This window comes from Mytilus trossulus, chromosome 7, assembly GCF_036588685.1.
Source record: "Mytilus trossulus isolate FHL-02 chromosome 7, PNRI_Mtr1.1.1.hap1, whole genome shotgun sequence".
Classification (NCBI taxonomy): Eukaryota; Metazoa; Mollusca; class Bivalvia; order Mytilida; family Mytilidae; genus Mytilus; species Mytilus trossulus.
Window position 1 is genome coordinate 72476070 of NC_086379.1, and position 15790 is coordinate 72491859.

At 32.7% G+C, this 15790-nt stretch overlaps 1 protein-coding gene across 50 annotated transcripts in view; it reads right to left on the bottom strand.

The window, feature by feature from the left end:
* The window catches only part of LOC134725749 (ankyrin-2-like), a 163041-nt gene that overhangs the window by 17792 nt on the left and 129459 nt on the right, over positions 1 to 15790 (bottom strand). For 49 of the 50 annotated variants that reach the window (XM_063589866.1, XM_063589825.1, XM_063589816.1 and 46 more), the window contains 2 exons: positions 3014 to 3358; positions 1217 to 1282 (listed from right to left, as the gene is read on the bottom strand). In XM_063589866.1, the coding sequence (XP_063445936.1) occupies positions 1217 to 1282; positions 3014 to 3358 (411 nt within the window). The remainder of the gene's footprint in view (positions 1 to 1216; positions 1283 to 3013; positions 3359 to 15790) is intronic. The other variant, XM_063589814.1, reaches the window with a different exon arrangement.

The window sequence follows — 15790 nt, forward strand, 5'->3', positions numbered from 1 at the left end:
TTTAGTGAAGTAAAATTAAAGATAATTTTGTACTTAAATGCAGATCATAGTGTCAAGTCAAGTATACAAATACATTCTAACTGCTGACACCCCCCCCCCAAAAAAAAAAAAAAAAAAAAAAAATTATCCACATTTGATAGCAAAGATCACTGAACTTAAAGACAATTTTCTTGCAAATAGTCAGATTTGGGTAAAAAATGATAGCTGTTGAAATCAAAATTCTTCAGGAGAAATTTTATTTCTCAAAGTTATCAACAGAACCAATATACAGAATGTATTTGCAACAATTAACCTGTACATATATTCATCATACATATTGAATAGTTTTAGTAATATCAAAAGTTATAATTGGTGAAACCAATGGCTGACTATGAGGTATGGACCTTGCTCATTATTGAAGAGTGTACAGTAACCTATAGTTGTTAATTTCTGTGTCTTTGATCTCCTAGGGGAAGTTGTCACATTGGCAATAGTACTACATCTTCTTTTTTATATTGACTAGCATTGCTTAAATTTATTTATATAGAAGAAAAGGCATGGAAAGAAAAACTTTTAAATTTAACAGGCAAACCATTTACATAAGAAGGAAACTATCCCCAGCTCATCTAAAAATTTCATAAGAGTTTAAGAAAAAATGGATGCAAAAAATGAATTAAGTGCCAATTCCTACATTAAAAAATATATATAAGTAGGTCTTTTTTTTTAGAATTGCTGCACTCATATTCTTTATTTTTGACACATAGGACACATTATTGGAGAAAGCATGTTTTTTCAAATCCAAGGTAAAGTCATCTAAATTGATGTTGCAACCTGAGGAATTTTGATTTCAAAACTATCAATCAACAACAAAAATATCAATTTGCAAGTAAAGTTGATGGTTGAGCAATTTTCATATTTTCAGGTATAAAATATAATATAATATACTGTATAAATAAAGTGTGTCTTAGACATTCTATTAAAAGTAAATGTCAAAAGCCTTGACAAATTTGAATTTTATACATCATAAACTTAATATCATGTGTAACATGTATGTTGAATGTAATGTCATAATTCAATATCAAGAAATCCCCATATAAAAAATTTTGTGACAAAAAAATGCCAAAGTAAAAAAGCTAAAAAAGCTGAGCAATTAGAACAAATTTATACACTAGCATATCACACTACCTGATGGAACCAAAGATACAAAGCAATAACTGTATACATAGAAACACTGTACCTTGTCCGTCATCAGCCACCTCAGAGTGAGAGGAGGAAACAGAAGATTTATCCTCCTCTAAGGCTGCTTGTAAAGAAAGCAAACATCCTCTAACATTACATCTTACATTTATATATAGATACCGTTTCTCAAGGAAAATATGTTTTAAAAATTATATTTTAGTAAAAAAAACTTTCTTACAAAATCCTATTTTTTTCGACTAAATACAAATTTGGTTAGTACTATTATAACATATTTTAAAATTTAAATAATTCAAATAAAGTGCTGATTGTAAGTAAACAAAAATATAATTTAAAAATTTGCCTTTTTATCATGAAATAAAATTAGTTTTAAATTTATAAATCTCATCTTTTGGCTTCATCATCTATGAGATAAACTTACTACATGTGAATACAAGAATATATATCTATAAGATAGAATGTCCAGTATGAATAATTCATTTATATAATAAACATATTATAGTACATAGTTATAAATAATTATGATGAAGAAACAACAACCATGCAATGTTACAGTGACATAAAAATGAATGTATATATATATGAAGATAAAGATACCATTTATTTTTTTCTTTTAGTTGGGGAGAATTAATACATTTGTCAGTCATATTAAAATTCTGAAATTTAAGGTGGTACCTTACACTACAGGGAGATAACTCTGTAAAATCAGCAGAACTTTTTAATGACGTTGTGTTGTTGAGGAATATTAAGCTTCTCAATGATCAAAATTAGTGTTTGTCAAACTACTATATAACCAGTGTAATTTTTCTGATAAAATGGTTGGTTCAATTTTTTTGAAATTTTTATATTTTTGTCAAAGGGTCAAAGTGAATACTCTGTCAAAATTTTAGATGAAAATTAAACGAGCCAAATTGATTTTTAGTGAAAGTGTTAGGTACTACCTTAAGAAAAAAAAGAACCTCTATGGGTTTATTTATGTACAAATAATGATAAATGGTTCTGTTTTCAAAATTGTGAATTACAAAGTTTGGTATCTTTATAGTTTTTGTATAACAGCATTAACAACAATCATGCATATGTAAATTAGAGACTGCATAATTAAATAAATACATAATCCAGAAAAAGTAATAACATGTTAAAATATATGAAATATTGACCACCTTAAGACATGTTTACTAATTTGTTTACTTTTAATAATACAAATAAAAACATATCATACTGGATCATCTTAATATTATTGCATTGCTGCATAATCAAAATTTGATTTACTAAAACATTGAGGTATGATTTAAAATTTGTTTACTAATCAAAATATTGAAATACACTTTTGCTGTTGAATAATAAATATCTTACTTTCAATTAATCTAAATCGAAAAAGAATACCGGTAGATGAGAAAAAGGAGACGTAAAAGAAGCTAAACATGCTACTGAAACAGATTCTGACAAAAATTATTGTGCCTAAAAAGTAAACTTAATTGAAAAAGGTGCTATCCCCATTACATTGAAAGCAAACAGAGTGTGTAAGCACAACTAAAGCTTAAATGAAGGACATTAAAGTGCAAAGGATGAACACTACCTTTGCTGAATTCACTTAGATATGTGGAAGGGGTGAAGGCAGACATATCGGGTGATGAGCTGTGACGATATCGGAGATCTTCCTGATAACCTATTTCCAGCTGTGATTCACATGACAATGACCTTTCTTTGAAATCTTTATGGATATCAGACGTGGTTTCTTCCCCTGATAACTTATCAAGTCCTTCCTCGACAGTGATATAAATAGGACATGCATGACGAGATGATATAGATGTTTGTAAATTAGAGGTTTTGGACTCACCTATTATCTCCCTTGATTCTTGTTCGTAAATTTTTTCGTAGCTTGATGACCTATCTGAGGCGTGCAGTTGTTCATTCTGTTTTGTATCAAACCTGTCTCCTATATCTAATTCGCTAGCGTCTGCTGACATTCGATTGATTTTTGGGTCAAGAGGAACTCCGTCATAAACATTTTCATAACTAGAAAATACATTTCTGCCTTCCGATCTTTGAAGACTTTCCATTTGTTGATGTATAGGTGGAATATATGTGGCGTCTTGTGACTGTGAAGCCACATTTTGTGATGTGTCAGATTCAAAAGGTTCTTGAATATTTAATTCATTGGAGGTGGTTGAGAACTCTGATTCTGAAATAGAAAACATAACTCATGAATACGAAGATATCTTGTGATTATTTACCTGTATATACTTTTTACCAACCATCCATTTTATCATGCCATTATACATATATTGAAGATTGATGTCATTTTGTGAGTACCAATACTTCTGTTTTAAAAAATAAATCAGGATGTTGATACATTATTGTATCATCATTTACTTTTATTTTGAACCTTGTCTAAAAAAAAGAGAGACCTAAAATTCAAAGATGTTGGAACTCACAACAACAAATCAACAAACAATCAAATAGTTATATTTGTGTATTGCAAAACCTACATGTGAGTGTTTTTGTTTTTTTGTATTCAATTCTTGTACTAACTTCAACTATAACCAGGCATCTACAATTATCTCTAGTTGTAACTGGATCAGTATTGCACTCTAAGTACATGCATTTCAACAAAAGTTTTATGTGTTTTTTGTTATCACTTGAAAAAAAGAGTGGTGTGTAGAAGGATCATGCTCAAACAGGATTTTTGTGAGTTTGTTTTATTTTTTGTATCTATGACAAATAATCTATCATGTATTCTTTCAAACTTGTGTGTTTAGTGCATCACAAACAGTGACAAAACTTTGACATGCCTGAAGAATTGGTGCAATTTTGTTATTGTTCTACTAACTTTTAACTAAAAAAGAAATTAAAAAACTTAAATCTACCTTTATCATGCACAGGTGGGTCATGCTCAGGAAATTCCAACTTTCCATCTTTTGCTTCAAGTCCCAATAGTTTTGTCAGTGCATCTTGATCCAGTGATGTGATCAGAGTAAAGTCAGAAGGTGAGGGTGGTCTTTCTAATTTACATTTCTCACTTTGTATTTTTTGTTCTATGAATATTTGTTGTGAAACGTCAAAATTCTCATCCATTAACTCATCGGGTTCAAACGACCTTGACGCTTCCATGTCTGTGTCAGTTTCTAGTGTGTATGAACTTGGAGACAACGGTCTGTCATCCACACTCTGTGGAGTGTCCGTTCCTTCTGTTGCGGTTTCTGATTTTATAATTTTCTCAAGCTCTGTTTGTTCCATTCTTAATTCATGTTCAAGTTCATCAACTTCGGCAGCTGACAATTTACGAGAGAAATCAAAGTCCTCTATTTCCACTCCTTCCTCGTCAACCTGCGGTGTTGTATCAGTTGGTCCATATGACTGTTGATCACCTTCCTCATCAAAGTATCCTGGTGATTGAGCCTCATCCTGTCGATCGGTAGAATCACCTGTAAATTCCCCCGTAAAATCTTTCTGTTTAGTTTTAGTATCGTATACTTTTGTTGGATCGGTATCATCAGGTAAATAAAGAAACTTTTCCATTCTATCTATGTATGATTCTGACATGTCAGAATCCTCAAATGGACAGATGTCATCAGTTTCTGTGGTGTCGGCCTCATCTTCAAATGGACCAATTTCTGCTGTTTCTGACAGAAAACGAACATGTTTATCAGATTGAATACCGTCAGTCAACATATTACTGATGTCCATTTCTTGCTTTACTTCTTTTCTATCTATGAATGTTTCTTCTGAATCTTGAGAATTTACTTTCTCAATTTTTCTTATATTATCAGTGATTTCTTCCTCAATTTTATGCTCCAATATATCTGTAAAGCTGTCATCACGAATCATTTTAATTTCCTCAGTGTCCTTATCTACTTTGTATTCTAGTTCCTCGGTAGTTTTCTCCTCTATAACAGTTTTAGTATCTTTTCTTACACTTTTTTCTGTTTCATCTGTTGTGATTTCTTTTATTTCTCCATCATGTTTTTTCTCAGTCTTTAACAAATCAGTGTCTGTCTTGACTGAGATCTCAAAAGTTTGATCTAAAACCTCTTTCTTTTCAGTTTCTTTAATATCAATGTCTGAGTCTTTTGGCTTCATAGCATGGAATTCATGTTCAGACATTTCAGATTTTAGATTAGTAACAGCATGGTCATCAGTGACAGTTTTCTTTTGATGTTCCTCTTCTTCATACAATTCATCTCCTATGGCAACAGATTTGGTTGTAGTTTTACTCTCCACAAAAGTATCTTTTCTTATTTCAGCAGAAAAAGTTTTATGAAATTCTTTAGTTTTGACATCACAAGTTTCGATGTCATCAGATTTAAACTGATCTTTCCTTTCCGAGACATCATGTTTTTCATCATAGGCCACTTTTTTCTCAGCGGTATGAAATTTTAGTTCGTCTTCATCCGTAGACTTTTTTGAAGGTGGTTCCCAGTCAAGTTCCATTTTAATTGTGTCATCTGACATTAAATCTCTCAATTGATCAACTCCACCTGCTTGTTGCATAAGTTCAAACAAAACAGCATCAGAATATGCATTATTTTCTTCCTCTCCTCCGGCTGCTTGTTCATAATATTCAGAAGGAATTTCTGTTTCCAACTCTTCAACTTTCTCAGATGGTTCAATGACATCTATAACATGAGCACTGGTATCTTCCGCTTGTTCTTGGCTGTCCTCTGGTTCCCCACTACTTTTCCTTCTAGCGACAAAATCATACGGAATACCAAACATTTCTTCATCAGCTTCTCTCTGTAAACTTTGATCTATACGCTTAGCTTCTGATGTGTATTCATCGATATCAACAATCTCTTCCTGAAGGTCAGCATTAGATGATAAGGTAGAAAAAACCATTTCGTCTTTGGTCTTGTCAACCTTTTCTTCAGACACTTGTTTTTGTACTTGTTCAATATTAGTTGATTTTTCAGCCTCTATATCATCTAATGTAAATTGTACCTCTTCCTGTATAACTTGTCCACTATCATGATCGTCTGAAAACGAGATTCTATGAGGTTTTTCTACAAGATCCTCGTCAGACATAGTTGATGATGATGACAACTCTTTATCAATGTCCTTGGTTTTCCTTGTTGGCAACTGTATTGTTTCCTCGTGAGTTTTCTGTCTTTCAATATCCTCGTCCAACTGAAATATCATTTCATCAGATTCCTTTTTATCCGTACGAGTTATTAATACAGGGCTGACAACAATAGTTTCTTCATATGGAGCAGATATTTCCCTTTCTTCAGGGCTCAATTTATCATCGTCTGGCTCAGAAACTATTATAGGTACAGTCTGAAAATCAATATCAGTTATTTTATGCATTTCAGTGTGCTTTTCATCAGGAATGATTTGCTCCTCCTTTTGTAAAGTTCCAGGTTGTTGTACTTCTGGACTTAAATCTTCTGCTTGTTTAGTAAATACTGTTTCCTCTTCACTAGTTGTGTAAATTTCTTTCAAATCTGATGAAGTCTGTTCAGTATTCTCAACTGTTTCAACTTCAGTACATAAATCTTTTGCTTTTTCAGTAAATAACATTTCTTCATTCTCAGTTGTATGTATTTCTTGAGTAGTATCCCCCATTGTACTTTGTTCATCCAGTGGCTGAAGAACTCTTTCTTCGTGTTGAGGACTAATATCCTCTGCAATCTCAGTAAAAACAGTCTCTTCCTGTGTTAAAGTGTACAACTCATCTAAATCTGTTTTCACTTGAATTTTTTCTGATGGTTTTATTTCATGAATTTCTTCTATTCCTTGACCAGGATAATAATCCTCAATGATTTCACTAACTTCGTATGTTCGTCCCTTTGTAACTAAAGGTTTTTCATCTTTAACCTCCGTTACTGTTCCTTGTTCATAAGTTGGAACAATACTTTCCGTAGTATCATATGGTGTTTGTTGTGTGACCGCATAAATCTCTTTCCGATCAGAAATAACTTCAGGTTTACTTACATCAGACTGATCAGCTAAGTCTTCAGTTTTTTCAAGTAAGATGGGAATATCTTGAGCCACTACATGTATTTCACATGGATGACAGGGTTCTACGGTTTCTACAATCTCTGTATCAATATCTGTTATCAATTCTAGTTTAAATGGTTCCTCTTGAACAACAGTATGAATCTCTTGTTTTTCTATATCTTGCTCTTGCAAGTTATCCTCAACATTTTGATCATAAAGATCAATCATTTCATTTTTTTCTTGGATATAAACAACTTCCTGTTCAACGATACTGATAACTTGGTCTGAATTATCCTGGTCATCCAATGTATTTAAAGTTTCCTCATTTACTTTATATTCTAAGACTTCTTCTGGTTGTTCAAGCTCCTGTAACTCTGTACCTGCATAAATGTGTTCTTGTTCAGCTTGATATTCTTCTTCAATGTCTACTTGTTTCGCTTGATTTTTTTCCTCAATATCTACTTTTGTTTGATATTCTTCTTTAATATCAATTTGATCTTCTTTATATTCTATTTCAATGTTTACTTGTTCTGCTTTGTATTCTTTCTCCATTTCTGCTTGAGTTTCATCCACAGATTTTTTGGCTATCTGTTCCCTTTCTTCATACTCAAACTGATCTTGGGGTTTTTCAGTTTCTTGTAATTCCTGTTCAACCTCAAATTCTTCTTCATTTTCGAATTCTTGTTCAAGTGTAATATGTCCTGATTTTTCAGGTTGAATTTCAGCAATGTCTATGGTCTTTTCAACCTCAAGTATTTCTTCAAGTTCAGTTTCAAACAAGACCTGTGTAACTGGTTGTGTTTCAACATCAGTTTTTTGTTTCTGTATTTGCTCTCTAGTCTCATATTCCATTGTATCAGTTGGTTTTTCAGTCTCTCGTTCAGATTCTTGTTCTTCAGCCTCCTGAACTTCTTTGCTAGGGATTTCTCTCCTGATTTGTTCTCTAGTTTCAAATTGGATAGTATCTGTTGGTTTTTCAGTCTCTCTTAATTGTTCTGATGTTGTTTCTTGTTCCTGCTCCAGATCTTCTAGTGTCATTGGTTTCAGATCAACTTGTTCCTGAGTTTCAAATTCTGAGTCTTCAGTCATTTCAGTTAGATCTAGTTCTTCATCAACAAAAACTCTATCGGTTTTTATGTTTTCTTCAGTTTCAAAGTCATCCTGTGTTTCAGCTTCTATTATGATTTGGTCTCTGGTTTGAAGGTCTGTTGCTTCTAATGGCTTTTCAATTATTTCAGGCTGTTCTGCTGTTATTTCTTGTTTCATTGATTCTTTCTCAATTTTTTCACTTGTCTCAGTAGTAGCTTCAAGCATTTCAGTCACCAGAAGTTGTACTGGTTCATTTTCATGTTCGCTAGACTCAGTTACTTCCTCATCTATTGTTTTCTCATCAAGTTGTTCTCTAATTTCAATGTCAATTTCATCTGTTTGTTTAGGTCCAGTTAAATCAGTGTCTATTTCTGGTTCAAGAACTTCTGGTTTCATAGGTTCTTTCTCAAATTGTTCTTCTGTTTTAAGTTCTTCTGTTTCTTCCAGTTCTATAACTTGTTCATCTTCATGTTCATGAATTTCATGGGTTTGATCTTTAATTTCAAAATCAACCTCATTTTCATATTCAGTAGTTGTGACAGGTTCTTGAACATGATCTAATATTTCTGTATCATATGTAGTTTCTAGTTTAACGAGCTCCTCTAACTGAACCTCACAATCTGATTCATGTCCATCATGTATAATATCAACTCCATATTTTTGTTCAACCTGTTCTTCTAATGCCTCAAACTCAGCTGTATCAGACATTTCTTCAGTAACTGGAACATGTTCAACTTGTTCCTCAAATGCCTCAAACTGATCGGTATCAGACATTTCTTCAGTAACTGCAACATGTTCAACTTGTTCCTCTAATGCCTCAAACTCATCGGTATCAGACATTTCTTTAGTAACTGGAACATGTTCTATCTGTTCCTCTAATGCCTCAAACTCATCGGTATCAGACATCTCTTCAGTAACTGGAACATGTTCTAACTGTTCTTCTAATGCCTCAAACTCGGCTGTATCAGACATTTCTTCAGTAACTGGAACATGTTCTAACTGTTCCTCTAATGCCTCAAACTCGGCTGTATCAGACATTTGTTCAGTAACTGGAACATGTTCTAACTCTTCCTCCAATGCCTCAAACTCAGCTGAATCAGACATTTCTTCAGTAACTGGAACGTGTTCTAACTGTTCTTCTAATGCCTCAAACTTAGATGTATCAGATATGTCTTCAGTAACTGGAACATGTTCTAACTGTTCTTCTAATGCCTCAAACTCAGCTGTATCAGATATTTCTATGGTAACTGGAACATGTTCTAACTGTTCTTCTAATGCCTCAAACTCAGCTGTATCAGATATTTCTATGGTAACTGGAACATGTTCCACATGTTCTTTTAAAGCCTCAAACTCATCTGCATCAGATATTTCTATAGTAACTGGAACATGTTTGTCACTTTTTATTTCGTCAGGTTCTGAAGCATGAATTTTACCCTCAGATATTATTAAATCAACTTTTTCTGAGTCTTTTTCAGTGAAACCTTGTTCCAATTGAGATTGAACTTTTGGCTCCAAGTCTTTTTCTTTGAATTCTTGTTCTGATTGAGATTGAGCTATTGGCTCTGCATCTCTTTCTATGAATTCTTGTTCTAATTGAGATTGAGTTATTGGCTCTGAGTCTCTTTCTGTGAGTTCTTGGTCTAATTGAGATTGAGTTATTGGCTCTGAGTCTCTTTCTGTGAGTTCTTGGTCTAATTGAGATTGAGTTTTTGGCTCTGCATCTCTTTCTACAAATTCTTGTTCTAATTGAGATTGAGCTATTGGCTCTGCATCTCTTTCTATGAATTCTTGTTCTGATTTAGATTGAGCTATTGGTTCTAAGTCACTCTCTATGAATTCTTGTTCAAATTGAGATTGAGCTATAGGCTCTGAGTCTCTTTCTATGAATTCTTGTTCTAATTGAGATTGAGCTATTGGCTCTGAGTCTCTATCTGTGAATTCAAGGTCTAATTGAGATTGAGCTTTTGGCTCTGCATCTCTTTCTACAAATTCTTGTTCTAATTGAGACTGAGCTACAGGCTCTGAGTCTCTTTCTATGAGTTCTTGTTCTGATTTAGATTGAGCTATTGGATCTGAGTCTCTCTCTATGAATTCTTGTTCTAATTGAGATTTAGCTATTAGCTCCAAGTCTCTTTCTGTGAATTCTTGTTCTACTTGAGAATGAGTTATTGGCTCTGTGTCGCTTTCTGTGAATTCTTGTTCTACTTTAGATTGTGCTATTGGCTCTGTGTCTCTTTCTGTGAATTCTTGTTCTAATTGAGATTGAGCTATTGGTTCTGTGCCTCTCTCTATGAATTCTTGTTCCAATTGAGATTGAGCTATTGGCTCTGAGTCTCTTTCTGTGAATTCTTGTTCTAATTGAGATTGAGCTATTGGCTCTGCATCTCTTTCCGTGAATTCTTGTTCTAATTGAGATTGAGCTATTGGCTCTGAGTCTCTTTCTGTAAATTCTTTTTCTAATTGAGATTGAGCTATTGGCTCTGAGTCTCTTTCTTTGAATTCTTGTTCCAATTCTGATTGAGCTATTTGCTCTGAGTCTCTTTCAGCAAATTCTTGTTCTAATTCTGATTGAGGTATTGGCTCTGGAGTAGATGATTCATCAGAATATATGTCTTCTGGTTTTGCATCAAGATCTCCTGTTGAGTCTAGAGAGATCACCATTTCATCCTTTATGTCATCCATCTCATCTGTAGAATCAATCATTCTTACTTCCTTGTTTTCAGAATCCACTAACACAAACTCTGATGACTTGGATTCATTGAAAGTGGATTCACCTTTAGATTCTACTAAACTCACATCTTCCTTTGACTCAATCATTCTTGATTCCTCTTTTGGTGTAAGAAGTTCTTGTTCTTCAGGCTCAGATTTCCTACGCTCTCCAAACATTTCTTGACCAAATAGTTGTTTTTCTTTAATTTCTTGGTCATATTCATATTTGGGTATTTTATATTCCTCGTAATCATGTGAACTTGTGCTTTCCTGATCAATGTCGTCTTCAACCTCTTCCTGAAGCAACGCCTCTTTCGGTAAAGGTTCATCAGTTGATTGTTCATGTTCTACCCCTATTTTATCATCTTGTAAAAGTTCATCAGCTGCTTGTTCAGTTTCTACCTGCACTCTATCATCAGGTAAAGATTTGAGCTTAAGTTCCATGTAAGTTTTATCTATTTCAGTTTTAACAACATCTTGTGAGAATTCTGGTGGACTATCTATTTCACTTTCATTGGACCCAGCTATTTCCTCTGTTGTAGCCTCATCATCAGATGATATATAAGGTTCTTTTTCAGCACCAACTGCCACCTTTTTCAAATCATCTTTGACCAGCTCTACTGGCTGTTCAGACTGAATAACAAAAGTCTGTTTTTCCACAATGTCAGTGGATGTCACTGCCTCTGATGTATCTATTTCTTGTGTGTGAGGTATTTTCTCCTCAATGGTAATTACCTCTCTTGTGGTAACTTTAGTGAAGCAAGCAGATGATTCCTCCTCATGGATAAAGTCATCTGAGAAATCTATTCCTTTTGCCGTAGCGACCTGAGGAGATGGGAGTTTATATGGCACAACCTCATCCTCCTCCTCTTCCTCTGGCTTTTCCAATATTTCCCAATCTTCATCTTCATCTATTTCATCTCGTTCCTTTGACAAAACTTGTTCTAATTTATCAACACGAGATTCAATGTCTTCAACAATATGTACGACAGGGCTTATACTCTCTAACACAAGAGGAGATCTCTGTTCTTCAGTAGATACCACTGCCTCTTTAATTTCAACATCACAAGGCCTTTCTACTGGCACTTGAGTATCTTGCTCACTATCCAAAACAAATCCAACTTTTTTGGGCAACACAATTTTCTCCTCTTTATCTATAGAATCGGATTTGTCAATTGAACTCCTTGAGGAGGTTGTTTCTTCGTCAAATGATCGATTTTTTGCCTCTTCATACATTTCAATCATTCGTTTAACTTTTGGTGACTCTGATAAAAATTCTTCTAATTTACTACGAGTCATTATATCAGATTTATTCATTGCATTTTCATCCATTTCTTCATAGTCATCAATTTGTTCTTCTTCAGTTTCTGTGATTTCATGTTCTCTTTCCAGTACCCCTTGGTTTGACTCCAATTTATCGAAAGACTCTTCCGAAACGATTTCCCTAGAAACAGTTTTATCAGGTAGAATATATTTTTTATCCCCATATGCTACTTTATCTTTCTCAAACATATCTATAATCTGAGAAACCGATTTTGCCTGCTCTGGGGTCAACTCTTGAATAGTACGTTCTGATTATCCAATCAAATCCAAAGGAAGGCATTAAAAGAATTAGAAAGAAAAAGGGCAAATATGTTAGTATGTGTAAGAATGGACATATTTATCAATGAAAACATAATTCTGTCTTATAAGTTAACACATTCCCCACCAATAGTTAAAAAAAATGTTAAAATTTTGAATATAAAAAAAATCAAGTCAGATCCCTGGAAAGAAACTATTTGTTCCAAATTTCTTTTCAAAATATATTTCTTTTCTGATTCAAATATAAAGTCTTAACCTCTGGAAATAAAGTTAATGTATTAGTCAAAACATATTCAGGATATATATACTATAGCTATGAGTAAAATTCATAACAAATCCAACTTAGTTAAAAACATTTCAAATAAATTTTAAAAGAATTGAGTTCCAGTCCTCATAGCTGTAATATATGTTGACATGCCTCTATAGACACTTTCACACAGTGAATTAAACACTTATTACATCTATTATTAACAAATAATCAATCATATACACCATATAAACTAATTACCAAAAAAATGTAAAATTGATGTTACAAAATTTTTTACCTTCTTTTTATTTATCAACTCAACATTTATTTGAGTTCATTGCTAGCACATTTATACCATACTCCTATCAACCAAATAGTTTTAATAAATCAAAATGGATTAACTCCCTTTATTTCTTGGAACAATATAAAAGAGAAAAAAATATTGGTAATTCCTTTTAAGATTATATCATCAAAGTTATCTCCACTTATGAGGTTTGCTTTCTTTTAGAACATTAAAACCAGATGCTCCGCAGGGCGTAGCTTTATACTACCGCAGAGGTTGAACCCTGAACGGTTGGGGAAAGTATGGACACAACATTCAAGCTGGATTCAGCTCTAAATTTGGATTGTGATTAAATAGTTGACACAGCATAGGTTTCTGACACAGAATGAATGTGTTCTAATGAACTTAAAATTTTTGTTTTCTCTTAGAGCAATTCACTATGCTGTTGAATATTAATCCTCTCAAAAAAATGTTTGAAGAAATTTTCTTTTTATTTATGAAATTTCAAATGAGAAAAATTGAAACCAATTTTTTAATCACATCCCCCTTTCCCTTATTCCAAAACTAATCTCAATTAAAATATTCTAATGGAATTTGCAACAATAACTACTCATTTAAATACATCATAAAATATTAAGATGTAAAAAAAAACTGCTTGTTATCACTGAATGGTAAAGATTATTTAAATTTATCAGTTGGTAGTAAAAAGTGAATATACATTGTATATTGTATATAACAAAGATTTAAGTTGATTCTGGACAAAGAAAGATAACTCCAATTAAAAAAAAGTCTTGCTATTGCACAATATTTTGCAATAAGATATTTCTTGCTTACTATTCTGGACAAAGAAAGATAACTCTAATTAAAAAAAAAAATTGCTATTTCACAATATTGTGCAATTAGATATTTCTTGCCATTGCGCAATGCTTTGCAATTGAAAAGACTTGCTATTGCACAATACTTAATATAATAATTTAAGATCCTGATTTGGACCAACTTGAAAACTGGGCCCATAATCAACCAGATGCTCCGCAGGGCGTAGCTTTATACGACCGCAGAGGTTGAACCCTGAACGGTTGGGGCAAGTATGGACACAACATTCAAGCTGGATTCCGCTCTAAATTTGGATTGTGATTAAATAGTTGACACAGCATAGGTTTCTGACACAGAATGAATGTATTCAAATGAACTTAAAAATTTTGTTTTCTCTTAGAGCAATTCACTATGCTGTTGAATATTAATCCTCTCAAAAAAATGTTTGAAGAAATTTTCTTTTTATTTATGAAATTTCAAATGAGAAAAATTGAACCCAATTTTTTAATCACATCCCCCTTTCCCTTATTCCAAAACTAATTTCAATTAAAATATTCTAATGGAGTTTGCAACAATTACTACTCATTTAAATACATCATAAAATATTAAGATGTAAAAAAAACTGCTTGTTATCACTGAATGGTAAAGATTATTTAAATTTATCAGTTGGTAGTAAAAAGTGAATATACATTGTATATTGTATATAACAAAGATTTAAGTTGATTCTGGACAAAGAAAGATAACTCCAATTAAAAAAAATTCTTGCAGATATTTCTTGCTTACTATACTGGACAAAGAAAGATAACTCTTAATTAAAAAAAAATTTGCTATTTCACAATATTGTGAAATTAGATATTTCTTGCCATTGCACAATACTGTGCAATTGAAAAGACTTGCTATTGCACAATACTTAATATAATAATTTTAGATCCTGATTTGGACCAACTTGAAAACTGGTCCCATAATCAAAAATCTAAGTACATGTTTAGATTCAGCATATCAAAGAGGCCCAAGAATTTAATTTTTGTTAAAATCAAACTTAGTTTAATTTTGGACCCTTTGCACTTTAATTTAGACCAATTTTAAAACTGGACCAAAAATTCAGAATCTACATACACAGTTAGATTTGGCATATCAAAGAACCCCAATTATTCAATTTTTGATGAAATCAAACAATGTTTAATTTTGGACCTCGATTTGGGCCAACTTGAAAAATCTAAGTACATTTTTAGATTCAGCATATCAAAGAACCCAAAGGTTTCAATTTTTGTTAAAATCAAACTAAGTTTAATTTTGGACCCTTTGGACCTTAATGTAGACCAATTTGAAAACGGGACCAAAAATTAAGAATCTACATACACAGTTAGATTCGGCATATTAAAGAACCCCAATTATTCAATTTTGATGAAATCAAACAAAATTTAATTTTGGACCCTTTGGGCCCCTTTTTCCTTAACTGTTGGGACCAAAACTCCCAAAATCAATACCAACCTTCCTTTAATAGTCATAAACCTTGTGTTTAAATTTCATAGATTTCTATTCACTTTTACTAAAGTTAGAGTGCGAAAACTAAAAGTATTCGGACGACGACGCCAACGTGATAGCAATATACGACGAAAATTTTTTCAAAATTTGCGGTCGTATAAAAAAAGGTGATCGACTTTTAAATGAGGAGGGCAATACCTTTTCAAGTTAACATGTTTTGGCCCTTTTCAAGGTGTTGTTAACTGTAATCTGACACAAATTGAACCTGTTATCTATTTTCAACCCAATTTGTTAACAGTTATCAACATTTTTTGCATTTTTGTTAACTGTTTTTGCCAAAATCAAGATGTTGTTAACATGTTAACAGACCCCCTATTGCCCCCTCTGAAATCATATAAAAAACTATCCTGTATTTGCACAGTCGAACGATAAGATAAAATCACATATGGTCATGTTCTTCATTTACACCA